This window comes from Sphaerodactylus townsendi, linkage group LG11, assembly GCF_021028975.2.
Source record: "Sphaerodactylus townsendi isolate TG3544 linkage group LG11, MPM_Stown_v2.3, whole genome shotgun sequence".
Lineage (NCBI taxonomy): Eukaryota > Metazoa > Chordata > Lepidosauria > Squamata > Sphaerodactylidae > Sphaerodactylus > Sphaerodactylus townsendi.
This window is the reverse complement of record NC_059435.1, coordinates 58255532-58269610: the sequence shown is the minus strand read 5'-3', so window position 1 is coordinate 58269610 and position 14079 is coordinate 58255532. Positions and strand designations below refer to the sequence as shown.

At 43.5% G+C, this 14079-nt stretch overlaps 2 protein-coding genes across 13 annotated transcripts in view; one reads left to right on the top strand and one right to left on the bottom strand.

Annotated features, from left to right (window-relative positions):
• LOC125440894 (amyloid beta precursor protein binding family B member 1 interacting protein) overlaps positions 1-14079 on the bottom strand; it is a 198855-nt gene that overhangs the window by 5729 nt on the left and 179047 nt on the right. For all 4 annotated transcript variants that reach the window (XM_048510981.1, XM_048510980.1, XM_048510979.1 and 1 more), the window contains exons 8-12: positions 12578-12652; positions 11202-11345; positions 5128-5238; positions 991-1089; positions 146-263 (exon numbers count right to left, since the gene is read on the bottom strand). In XM_048510981.1, coding sequence (XP_048366938.1) covers positions 146-263; positions 991-1089; positions 5128-5238; positions 11202-11345; positions 12578-12652 — 547 coding nt within the window. The remainder of the gene's footprint in view (positions 1-145; positions 264-990; positions 1090-5127; positions 5239-11201; positions 11346-12577; positions 12653-14079) is intronic.
• The window catches only part of ABI1 (abl interactor 1), a 242457-nt gene that overhangs the window by 107098 nt on the left and 121280 nt on the right, over positions 1-14079 (top strand). The window lies entirely within an intron of this gene.

Genomic DNA, 14079 nt, shown 5'->3' with positions numbered 1-14079 from the left:
GCCGGCGGGGGGTGGGGGGTGGGGCAATTGTAAGCTGCTTTAAGACTCCAGAAGGTAGAGAAAAGCGGAGTATAAAAACGAACTCTTCTATACAAGAGACTCTACCGTCAACCAAATATACACCTAATCTAATATGCATCGGTACCTTTTGGAGATGATCCGGGAGCAGTCATGGGTTCAGCATTCCCCTGCTTTTCTCGCTGAGATGCTAAACTAGCTTTCTGCAGTGCACATTTGTAGTTATCATACAATGTCTTGCCATACTGGGAAAACAGATAAGCATGTTATCTTGAATCCAGAAAGTGTCAATAACTAATAATCAATGTATAGTACTATATCTACTCCAGATGCAGGAAGAACTCCTAGAAAACACTGGGTGCTCAAGATACAGGAAAAACTCCTAGAAAACACCAGGTGCACTTGTCTGCTCAAGAATTTAGTTAAACCCATGCAGACTAGGTCTAGAACAAAGACAAGGAACTCTTTTCATCTGTGCATTCAGAGTTAGAATGGCAATCAGTTCCATTATAGACAAGTTTGAGATCTGGGATTTAAACTATAGTTTTATATTGTTGCCCCAACCTTGGTTCCTCAGTCGCTTGGCAGAAAAGCAGACATATACACATTTTAATGAATAAGTACTACAGCTCTAGTGATTCCCAAGACCCAACCAGCTTCAAATAACGTTGAGACAAACTGCAAATGGGAGATCATAGATCTCGGGATCCTGTTCTGGTCCCTGAAGTGCTGCTGGATCCTCCTCCTGAACTGAGGGCTTCATAATAAAATGAACCGCAACTCCAAAGATGCCTAGTTACAGGATCTCTTTTGGCCACTGGTTGGGATTGGAGAACCAATGGGAAGTCTGCCTGGCATTTGGATTGTATTCCCCAGCGTCTTTGGCTGTAGCTCTCCGCTGGAACACCACTCTTTCTTACACGTCATGATTTCATTTCCTTATCAAGGCAGACATAATCTCCTCTTCCTCACCTTGGCAATTCTTATGCCAGTTACCCACTGATGCAGAGTCTGCTTGTCATCACAGCACAGGTACTTGATATACTGCGATTCCTTTTGTATCTGAGGATGCTGCCAAAGAAAAAAAAGGGTTTTATTTGAACTATTACAAATTTGTTGGAATGAAGCAGGAAGAAAAAACCAACCAAGAAGCATCCTTTGGGGGTCATATTGGGAGAGATGGTCCCGTAAGTACATTGGCCCCAGACCATTTAAGGCTTTGTATGTTAATACTAACACCTGGAGTTTGACCTAGCACTCCACCTGGAGCCAGTGCAGTTGGCAGAGCACAGGTTTGATATATGTCCACCACAAGTTTCTGTCACTAGTTGCTGCATTCTGGACCAGCTGTAGTTTCCGGAGCAGGCCCAAGTGTAGGCCTGTGTAAATCAAGTTGCAGTAATCCAGCTGAGAGGTGACTGTTGCACGGATCACTGTGGCTAAGTTGGTTAGGGACAGATAGGGTGTGTAGTCACAGTGGGTAGTGTGTTAGAAACCTAAGGACACAAACCACAGCCAGCTTTACAAATGAACCTTAGCTAACTACTCTCTGTGTAAAACTCGCTTGTTGATAATTTTCATCATTTTTAACAAACAAAATCTTCTAACAATAGGAATATCCAAGGATAGAGAAGATACTCATTGCTTTTCCCATTAAACTGGAGAGAAATCCAGATTTTTAATAGCCACATTTTGGGTTGTTTTCTTGTAATAGTCGGCTAAATCCAGCAGATGGCATCAGATACCCTAAAAATGGAAAAGTACTTTCTCAAAGCAAACATTCTAATAACTGCAGGCATCCTTTATTTCAATGCCAAATAATACCTTTAACCATAGACTTTTCTAAAGGGGCTCAGGTCTCTGATGAAACAATGTTTTAATAAATAAAATCGGGAAATGGTGGAGTTGGGGGTTTGGCTTACTTTAAAGGTATAGTTCAGTGGTGGCAAACCCATGGCACTCCAGATATTCATGGACTACAATTCCCATCAGCAGATTCCGGTCTTCTGTCTATCCCACTGAAAAAACAGTATGGGATTTCTAGCAAGCCTTGCAGCAATCTGATATATGACCCCAATAGTGGGTAATTTTAGTACTCTGTTCTTGGTGATATAGGTTTTTTTTAAAGCTATGAGGCAAAAGACAATATGAATAGTGTGTAGCAAAAAGAAATGATTTGTGGTAAGCCAACGTTTTGTTTGGAGGGATAAGGACAAACTGTGGTTTGTTCAGATATAACCACAAATTGTGGCTTGCTGCAAGATTTAGAAATTTAATTTTAATTTCTAACCTGTGAGCTCAGGGGTTTATTTATTATTTATTTATTATTGCATTTATAAACCGCCCCATCCCCTAAGGGCTCTTAGTTTCACTTAGTTTCACTTGTTTCACTGACATTCCCATCACAACAAAGAACAATTGGTTGTAATAACTGAATAATGCTACTATGCCCTTTCCCACTGAAAGATCTAAGTGGAATTGTAAATTCATCTGCTGACACATCCTCCTCCAACCCTCCCCCAGCCTCAAATACCAAGCTGGGCGGGACAGACTTCAGGACGAGAGATAGCGGCGTGGGTGGTTAAACTGGGCCTGGCACCAGCCCTCCAACATCCCATCCAATTCTCCCCCTCCCCAAACACTCAGGGATTGTTCGTAACAGCACAGCTCTCTCTCTTCCTCCAAAGCACTACTGACCGCACTTTGATCTTTCTGTGGGAAAGGGTATAAATCATTCTCAAACAGTCACGTTTCAAAATGCAGATGCTAGCTTGGAGTTTTAGACTAGCTTCGGCATATTTTCCAGGCAAATCAACAGCAGCCTGCTTCTTATAACTGAAAAAATAAGCATGGTGGACTCATCTAAAAGCATTACTACACTACGACAGAGTCATTACAATCAAGATTTACAGTTTCCTGGTGTCTAAGCCAATTCCTTTTTCGAGCAGTTCTAAATTGCTGGGTTTCACTATAGACAGAACAGCTTGTTTCACAGTGCAGGGGAGTATTCTTCAACATCTCTGAAACACCTTCCGAATAGTAACCCCAGCTCCTGAGCAAATGTTGAATGTTGTTTCCATTGCATGCCCCAACTACACTGTCCCACACCTGTGTCATTTTCCAGCACTTTTAAACATGCCTTGTAGGCTATGCTGTGCTGAGTTAAACCACTCCAGGATGAACATATTCACCTAGTCTCTAATGGCAGATTTATCATATGCATGAGGTGTCAGTCTTGAAGTCTGCAACAGCAGGGCAAGAAAAGTGCCTGTGTCCAGGAAGAATACTGAATGGCAATGTTCAATGAATCTTTACCTTTAGGAATTGCCAGAACTCTATGGTAAAGTTTCCAGAGATTCCTAAAGCTACCCTATAGTGACATAGTGATGCTGTCTTACCAAGTCCCTGCCCCCAAGCTTCCTGCCTAGCAACCATAAACCTGAGGTCCAGAAATTCATTGTGGCTTCAAAAGTTTGTTTTGTAACCCTGGCTTTGATTTTATGACTTTTAATACTTATTTAGTTTAGAGTTTAATGCTCATTAACCTTACATTCTTGTTTTGATGGCTGTGCTGCTTCTACTTTGTTAATTTTGAAGTGGCATATACCGGTACATTTTTCAAAAATAAATAAATAGGCCTCGTGGATGAGGCTTAGAAGGCTAATAATAACAATAATAAGGCAACACCATTGTTTAGAACGCCATCTCAAATCTGAAAGGAAAACCCAGCTGGATAAGCTACAAAGGCAGGTGTAGGGAGCAACGGAAATAGCATATGATGATGCTATTGTGTCACTTCGTTCCCAGGGCACCAATTCTTTCACCCTAGATTAATTCCACATTATGCACCATTACTCTTAGGTTACTCAAGCAAAACCTGCGCCAATAAAGTATAATTAAATTCTCTTGGTATCGGAGACACAACAGACTGACTAAGCGAGCCAATTTACATATAGAATACCTTGCTACTGTCAACTGTGAAGAATATATGTTTTTAAAATCTGAAGCTAATATTCTATGCCAGTGGCTTTTAGAAGCCTCGGCAAGAAATGAAATATTCCAGAACATCTGCAACTTGCATTCTGCATCTAAGTAAACACTTCTGAATGTGTCTGCTCTTGAGCAAAACGTTATCTCCTTGGCTTTAGTGGGCGTTCCATGTTAAGAAGTATTGGATATATCCAAGTTTCTTCACTAGCGTAAACCATGCATATTTATTAGACTTCATTCCAGCTAAATCTGTTTAGGGTTGGAATGCAATGCTCCTCTAGCAGAAACCTCAGAAGCATTTTGAAAGGGATTTTTAAAAAAACGTTCATGGTTCCAACTAAAAATGTGCTTGCTAAACAGGAGGCACAGGAATGTGTATTCCGAACTAATTTCTTTTGCCCTGCTTTCTGAGGGCCAAACTCAATGTGATGACATCTGTGGACTGGATCTGCGGAAACTGCCATCATTTTAAAGTGATTAAAATGCTGCGGGGGTGGGGTGGGGGCCAATGGTCAAGACTTTAGTGAATTGGCCATAGTCCCCCCACCTTTTCAAGTGATAAAACAACCATGGGCGTGCAGTCTTTTCAGAACTTGAAGAAGTGCAGAGGTGGGTGGAGTCAAGACAAGAGTGTTTCGGCCCGCCGTGTTGCAGAGCCAATCAAGCATTTACAATGGTGGAGGTATTCACAGGTCCAATCTGTGGACACCGTCACCCAAGAACCCCGCATTAGCAGTTTTGAAACTGACGGCATAAAGGGAGCAAGACTGTGGGAAAGGAGAAGTATGTTTGAATGGGTGTTGTGGTTTGTTAGCCTTGCTGGGAAGATCTGAACATAACGCCCATCAAAGAATCTTGGTTTTCCATACTGACGCTGATGCATTTTGTGGGTTGGATGGGCAACTGGAGGAAACTGCTGAGTCTTCCAAGTTCTGCTCATGAGCTGCTCATGTAAAACAAAATCAAGGGTGGTGTTTTTCATGCAAATCAATTGTCAGTTTCAAATTCGGCTGACACGCAGGAAGCTGTCCTTAGTTTATCAAATGATATTTTATACCCGGCAACCCTAAAAAATACCATCTCCACATTTATAGCAGCAGCACAGTCTCCTGTACATACCTTTAAGACAAAGCAGTGATCTGTAGGTGCCTTATATTTCACTTTGAATTGGACACCATAATAGACATTGACGTTCTCAAACTGTATGAAGCAAGCCAAATCCCGTGACGTCTAGAAGGTGAAGCGCAAACATTACGTTAAGCATTATGAATGTAAATTAACCTAGGGCAGGAAGGAAGCAGTCACGCTATGTTAGTCTGATTCTCACAGCAAAAGCTGACTATATTGATAATAAAGAAGAAATAATGGGGGTTTCCAACATTTTAACTTAAAATAATGAGAAAAAGCAACAAAATTTGCATAAGAAACCCTCTTAATTCACTTTTCCCCTTACTTCCCCAGTGCCCCGTACTTTTGTAAACAGGCTCCTTAAGTGCATTCTCAGCATAAAATCTGATTTTGCAGGATAACTGAGTGCCTAAACACCAGGGAACAAATGGATTTACAGATACCAGGTGGCTCTCTGGGAATCTAGGGTATGTCCTGTATTGAAGAAGAAGAAGAAGAAGAAGAAGAAGAAGAAGAAGAAGAAGAAGAAGAAGAAGAAGAAGAAGAAGAAGAAGAAGGAGGAGGAGGAGGAGGAGGAGGAGGAGGAGGAGGAGGAGGAGGAGGGTAGTAGTAGTTTGGATTTATATCCCCCCTTTCTCTCCTGCAGGAGATTCAAAGGGGCTTACAATCTCCTCACCCTTCCCCCCTCACAACAAACACCCTATGAGGTGGGTGGGGCTGAGAGAGCTCCGAAAAGCTGTGACTAGCCCAAGGTCACCCAGCTGGCGTGTGTGGGAGTGCACAGGCTAATCTGAATTCCCCAGATAAGCCTCCACAGCTTAGGCGGTAAAGCTGGGAATCAAACCCAGTTCCTCCAGATTAGATACACGAGCTCTTAACCGCCTACGCCACTGCAGCTCCTTAGAAGAAACTAAGGCTGGGTTGGTGAGGTGACAGGCCAGAGGAAACTGCTTGCTAGATGGATGTATTGGGAGTGGCATTTATTTAAAATATTTTTACACAGACTCCTAGTCAAAATTCTTGAAACAGTTTACATAAACAGAGAAAATACAAAATGCATAGTAAAGTCCAAAACGCACATAAAGACAGCCACAGAAAACCACCAGCGTGACAAAATAGCAACAAAACAAGAGTCTCTGCTGCTGCTGATATTCTGGTGTTTTAGCTGGTTGCTAAAGGCAAGAAACCGACAACGTCTGTCTTATCTTAAAAGCCACCCAAAAGTTTCAGCTATCATAAAGGGAGGGGGAATTAATCACCACCATGTGCCGAGGAGAGGAGAAATATCCATGCTGGAGGAATAAACCGAGAAAGAAAGAGGCACTAAAAAAATCCCTACAGGAAGAGAATTCTACAGATGTGCTACCACGTGTGTGTTTGTTTTTAAAGCCCAATTTCTTGGGGCTAGAACACAATCCACATAAATACCTTTTGTTATGACCAAATACACAACACTGTGAAAACTTTGGGGCTCTCCAGAACTTTCATTCAGGCTGGATGTTATACCTCTCCCCCCCAAAAAAATATGGTTGCCCATTTGAGTTCAGACAATGAGGGCACACAGAGCATGTAAAGATCTTAGTGCACAGATGGGCTCATATGGGAGAAAGTAGTTGTCACTTAAAGCATTGATAGATAAGCACTTTGAATTGCACATGACTAATGCCCAGATAAACAAAGCAAATATTTATTTGGTACAATAGGGCGCTATGAGTCCTGGAACATGGGAAACCTAGTAATAGCAGTAACTCTTTCTTGTACTTCTGTGTGGTACTATGGTCAGAAGGTTTCCTTTGAAGGAACTGTGTGATGGCAGTGGATCTCCACCCTAAGGTGCATGCAGGATTCTTTCAGCCTTCCCTATTCCTCTTGCTGATCCGTGCCAGGGACTTTCCTAGTAGTTCATGCAGTGATGCCCCATGTGCACACTACCAGACATAGATTGAAGGAAGATGCTGAACATGAGAAGAGGATTTAGCAACATAAGAATACACAGTAGAGCCCAATGAAAAGGGGGCAAGAATGAAGCTGCGAAACCCCAAAATTCTGAGTGGGTCTTTCAGGGAGTTGAGATCCATTTGTTCTCCCCTTCCACCATGATCATTGTTAGGTTGGATTCAAAGTCTCCTTTCTGCTAGTGGTGGAGCCATTTTCCAAAAGAAGAGGTGTGATTCCACTAGGGGAGGCCTCGGCATCAAAATAAGGCTCCACCATTAGCTCCGTTGTATCCAGTGTTTCTCAGCTTATGAAAACACGCAAGCAGAAGGACCAATATTTTTTTCCTTTCACAGAGGAAAGAAAACCAAAGTAGTTTAAGTATCTTTCCAAAAGAAGGATTTTCCCTCAGGTTGGGCTGAAGGGTACCTGTACCCATTTGAACACAGGTGCAAATATGAACTGCAATTCTGCTTCAGACTTCCTCAGAAAGGGCCATCTTTCTCTCAAGTAGTCTTTTGGCGACTGCTGCGAAACTACCATCACTTGTTCTTAATGTGTTGCTATGGCAACGCAGTTTTTCTGACTAACGTTCCCGTTCCCCAAGCTAAGCTTTTGCGGTGAGACGTCTGACATATTTAAACACCGACACTGTGCTTCCTAATGGACATGCAATTGCTCTTCCATTTCTTCTTGCTTTAAAACAAATTAATACATATACTGGCTTATGCATTTGGGATCCAGGCTTGTGTTTTTAATTAGCTGCTATTCAAAATGTTTGTTTTTATACATATTCAGAAATATATTCTCAATAGTGCCATGGCAGATGCCTGATAAGAGAGATGCAGTTACCCAGTTGAACTTTGTAGAATCACTGCATTCATTTCTCCTAATTTAGTAAGAACTAACACCCCATCTGACCTCTGACACGACGAGCTGTATGCTACCATGTTATCTGCTATGCTGAAGGTTGTAAATTTGTTCTCCCAACTAGAGAGACAAATATGTTATCAGACAATGTATGTGCAGAATGGCTCAAATACAGTCTAAAACTATTTGGACAAAGAAATCCAACTGTGGGCTATACTGGGAGTACATCAGGCTCCGTCTGTTTATTTTGGTCAATCGGCAGCCTACAGAGCAAATCTAAGACTCATTCTGACTTTATGAAATCCCTACACCTGGTCTCCACTTGACTAGAAAAGATCTAGCCCCATCTTGGAGACAATATGTGGGACAATATAAAAGCATGTCATCCACACAGGATTCTACAGAACTCCACATCTCCGACCTGAAGTCTGGTCTCTTTGTAAGCATATACCTCTCATCTAGGCTAGAGACAAATACTATATATGAAGGAGTTAACACTTAGGTTAATGATGCTCTAAAGCAGTGATCCCCATGTGATCCCCTCCCAATTGCCCCTGCCAAAAAAGCCCCTTTTGGTAGAGTACCTTTAAAAACTGAGGCCCCATCTGCACATGCAGAATTATGCACTTTCAATCCACTTTGCAGTTGGATTTTACAGTGCGAAATAGTGAAATCCACTTGCAAACAGTTGTGAAAGTGGATTGAAAGTACATTATTCTACTCATGCAGAAGGGGCCCTAGAGTCACTAGGTTGCAGTGGTGGCAGGCTGCTTCCCTGTCCCCTTTGACCCGCAGAAGAGGTGGTAACGAATGAAGCAAAGAGTGAGTGGGCAAGCCAGGCAGCCAAAGAAGTACCTGCACAGAAGGGCAGCCCAGAGCCCATTGCCCTGCCAAGGACAGCCCAGATGAGTGGCCATACAAGAATTATCTGTATGGCCTGAACCTGCCTGCCTAGTCACTCTTTGTTTGGGGGAAGCAGCTGCTGCCGCCACTGCCACAACCCAGCAATTTTAAATACCTGACCAAAAGGGGCTTTTTGGCGAGGGAAGTGGGGGTGGGTGGGAATTCATCCAATTGTACTTCCCACATGATACCTTAATGTGGTGCCTGGGTCATGTGACACCTGTCCCCCTAGATCTGCCACTGAAGGTTTATGTCGAGATGGGGTGGGTGGGTCTTCATAGGTTTCATTCTTTTGCCATCTTTGGGGTTTTAGAAAGGGCTATTTAACATGCCTGAATGCTGCCCTGAGCTCGCCCTTTTTTGGGAAGGGCAGGAGATAATCATAAACAAACAAACAAATAATCCCATCGAAATGAATAGAAAACGCATCGGAGCAATGTTGGATTGCAGTCTCAAGCGTTAAGAATGCAGAAGCAGTCAAGACCAGCCTTATGGGCTGCCAGTATGAGCTGTTCTGCCTGGGCACTTATGAAGGTGCCTTCCACTGGATCTGAGAATCAATCCATCAGAGTCAGTACTGTCCACTCTGATTGGCAGTGGTCCTTTACATCACCAACTGCCTGATCTTTTCAACTGGAGATGCCAGGGATTGAACCTGGGACATTCAGCAGAGGCTCCTGCCCCTTAAAAACTTCCTCTCAAAAGCTGTGCTGTATTATCTAGACAAATACCAACCTTGATCAATTCCCCACGGTCAATTAATCGCGTGATACTCATGCAAAATACCAAGGTTTCAGCAAGAACTCCCCACTGCTGAACCACAGAACACGGATTCATCCCGGTTCTGGTGCAGCATGTGTTATTTTAGAACCTGCAACAAAGTAGACCTTTTCAAAAAATGCGTGGGCAATCTGGAGTAGTGGGAAAGTTGGGGGGTGAATCCGGATTCGTTTTTCCCACCGCTGGTAGTGATGTGGAGCCTCCCATCCAATAAGAACGTAGTGGGCTGTGCGCGATGCACGCGCAGCCTTTAAAAAAAAAATTCGCGGACCAGAGATCCACGTGGATACGAAGCAACTTGGGGATATGAAGCAACATGGTTTTGACTGATTGACTGAGTAGAAGGCAATACAAAACAGTGCTACACATTGTATCCACATGGATCCGACTACATGGAGGCGTGTGGAAACAGGGCTTCGCTTTAATCGCCCATTTCTTCATTTCCGCATAGGGTCGTTCTGCGCATGCTCACAGAGACATGGATCTGGAAGTTTGAAAATAATAATACAAAATTCCCACCCCAACACAACGCAACAGCCAATCAGGATAGCCCCTGAGCGGATCGCATGTCCAATCCGCCTCAGTGGGGAATCTTTCATTGCTGCTGTGTTTCTGGGAACAAGCATCATTTGTGGGGCAGAAGCTGCAGTGGGGACGCTGAAACCGTGCTGAAAAGGTCCTGGTTTTTCCCTAACCGGTTTGTATCTACATTCATTTTTTTCAGTGGGGAATCGACCCTTGAGCAGATAATCTTTGGCCTCCGTTCCAAAGGACTGCAGAACGCTTCCGTAAAGACTGGGGAAAGGGCAAAGGAAAACGTTCCCCAGCTCAAGCTATGGAAGCCAAGTGCCTGCTTTCTCATTAGCCTACTCATAGAAGAAGAAGAAGAAGAGTTTGGATTTATATCCCCCCCTTTCTCTCCTGCAGGAGTCTCAAAGGGGCTTACAATCTCCTTGCCCTTCCCCCCTCACAACAAACACCCTGTGAGGTGGGTGGGGCTGAGAGAGCTCCGAAGAACTGTGACTAGCCCAAGGTCACCCAGCTGGCGTGTGTGGGAGCGCACAGGCTAATCTGAATTCCCCAGATAAGCCTCCACAGCTCAGGCGGCAGAGCTGGGAATCAAACCCGGTTCCCCCAGATTAGATATACGAGCTCTTAACCTCCTACGCCACTGCTGCTCATAAACAATGGGAGGTTTCCTCTGTTTGAATTTTTTGCCCTGTGAAACCTAGACTATTTGCAAACTGTCAAAATACATCCCATTGGGAATTAGAGGGAAAGCAATTGTGTCGTTTTGCTGTGAAAGGTCAACAGAGGGTTTTGGGGTTTCTTTTCTTTTCACATTCAGATTTTAAATAAGTACCCCATTGTTTTTAATCCATCTACAAAAACAGAAGCGTAGGGAGCCCAAGGAGTCCAGCATCCGGATCCTGATATTTGCACAAGCGTTGCGATCCAAAAAAGGATCCCTTCTCAGGTGCACCAGCACAGTTCTTAGACGGTCACCTGGGGAGTTCTTCACTTTCACCTTCAAGAATTGCTTTATTGCTAGAAAGGATTTCTTTGACATGCCTGACCTTGGTCTTTCCTTTGGGTACATAATAAATTCCAGAAGCTCGCAGAAGAAAATAACGTCTTTTCCAGGACTTCTTTCCATCTTCTTTTAAATAAAGAGCCCCTTCAATTTCTGGCACAATGACAGATGTGCCACAGAAGCTTTCCTGTGGAGCAAAAAACTGAGTTATACAAAACAGGAACACCCCCAACCAGCTATGTTAAACAACAGCAGCACATTGGTCCTGTCTTCACCACAATGGCAGACTACCATGAAAAAGACATGTCTCCAGAGGAGATTAGACAACGAATATGAAGGCAATTATAGACATATGTAAAAACAGCAGTCACTGATATCTTGAAGCATAGGTGTCATACTGGACAACAGCCAGGCTTATTCATGCCCAGGATCCAGGCCAAGGAAAATCAGTTGTGCTGAAGAATGGGCCAAGCTTAGCACTGTCTGGCTAGCAACTATGCCATGACAGTGGTGAATTGTGAGCTCAGCCTCCAAAGTCCATGAAGCAGATGTGGGATCCAGCAGTTCCCGAGAGTGGGTTACTAATTATTTGTGTGTGCTGAGAGGGGATTACTAATTGGATCCGCTTTTCCATCTCCATGCCCTCGCCTCCCCAAGAGGCATACTGCCTTTGAACGTGAAGGTTCCATATAGCAATTGTGACTAATAATGTAACTCCCTGAACTGGGTTAATCCCTTTCAGGTACTGCAATTCATTGATTCTCAGCCTTTTGTACCTTTTATCTCACCAGTCTCTATCAAAGAACCTATGTGTTTCACCATTGCTGTGTTCAGATTTGTGAGTTGGGGCATTTTCTATAATGTGATGATGATTTAGAAATGACCTGGTGCAAAAAAATTTTTTGGGGTCGTGGTGGGGTGGCTGCCCATGGGGGGGGCATCCAACTCAGGTTTTGCCCAGGGCTCAGGTTTGCCTATGTACGCCTCTGCCCCCTTTGCTGAGGGGGGGGGGGGCTGGCGAGGGAACCTGTTACTAAAATTTTTGGATCCCCCCACTGCCGTGAAGGCTTCAGAGATGCAGGCCAGGCCAAGCCTGCAGTTCAACACTAGGCTTGGGTTGGCTCCACCTCCAAAACTCACTGGACTCAGCCAAGAAGAGCCCAGCATTGAACTGCAGGTTTGACAGGGTCTGGGTCCGGTTTCATACTTCTGGCTCTACCTCTGAAGCTCCATCCCTGAAGTCACATTAGATTTTGCAGCACTGAACTGCAGGCTCAGTCTGGACAGATCCGGATTTACATGGCTGGCTCCGCCTCTGAAGCTCCACCCCCAAGGTCAGGTGGACTTCGGAGGCAGACCCAGCAGTTTAAGCATACTTCTCAAACAAATGCAATATGGATCATCCAAGACATGGCTTACCTCCAGGAACGCTTCTTTGCTTTTCTCATTCAATTCCTTGCTTTCATTCTTGCCTTTGTTTGCCATGTAGAAATTCTAATTAAAAAGACAAAACAGAAGGGTTGATAATTGTAAGACAATAGATCAAACATGCCCAAAATGTGAGAGGTAACTATTAGGTACAAGAAGCAGTTTCCAGCCCTGATTCCAGGTTATGTGCAACTGTGTTCCTGGAAGTTTACCCACAGGATAGTGGTCACCTGTTCTCTAAGAAGATTGGCTGCCCTCTTAAATGGGCCTAGCAGCACAGTCATTCATACCTTCAGGCTCTGGTTCATCTATGCAGGTGGCAATGGAACAGTAATGCTCAACATTCAACAGTTGCTGGTAGGGATACTTTGAATGACAAGACAGTGAGTGGAAGGTTCCCCAGCACATGTATCTCCTTATTCAGATCACAACACATTTTTGGAATATTAGACTTTGACTCAAATTAATGATATTTCAAATGGTTGAGATTCAGTGCAAGCAAAGCATCCTGTGGAGCACTGACTTGAGTCAGGACTCTACCACACACGTCATGTCGCTAAAGCTACTAGATGCTGAAACCCAACTGCTTTCTACTCAGTACATGAAGGGCATTCTACCTGAGGGTTCCTACCTTCCCCCTTTTAGTAAAGAGCTACCAAGGTATTTCTACAATATATCTTCGCCATACCTTAAACGTATCTTAATGCTAGCCCAATTGAACGTCCTACCCTCAGCAGTCCTGGGCGGCAGATTTCTCCAGATCCCATACCAACAAAGAACATGTCCCTGCTCACAAAAAGCCATCGAAACAATCAAGCACGTCCTCCTGGATTGCAAACTATATGTTTCATTTAGAAGACAATATATAGATCCTTATATTGAGAACTATGCCTTCTCATCGGACAAGGTCAGATCTTTCTATCTGCTTTGTGGTCAATATCCTCAGAGATCCCTAGACGTTGCCAAATTCTTGGTGCTGGCTGGCTGGCACAACAGATTCGCCGCAGATTTTAGTTTGTTTATTTATTTATTTTAACTGCTGATAATGTCTGAACCTATTTATTTTAACTTGATTCTCCTCAACCTCTCTGTTGTATTTTAAACTCATGCCAATAAAAGGTTGATGATGACGATGATGACTCTACCACACTGAAGCAGTTGTAAGAATTGGCCTTTTAATTGTTTTTATTTTATCAAGCAAACTTGTTAATTTTTACAAGCTCGAAATGTGAAGTGTTTCTGCATCTGAGTCAACATTTTAAAGGAAGCTGGATTCATTCCTCCTGATTCCACTGCCAATGTCTGGGATGTTTCATATGACCAAATCTGGCTATTGTTTTCCACCACAAAGGGGAATTTTGCAGGTGTTCAGCACTGGTTCAAAAGTCTGGCCAAACTATGCTCTGAAAATTGCAAACAGCTTATGTCTGCAAGTTTTGCTTCTTGGACACATCTTTAACTCATAAATATTGGACGGATCCAGACATTTGCCC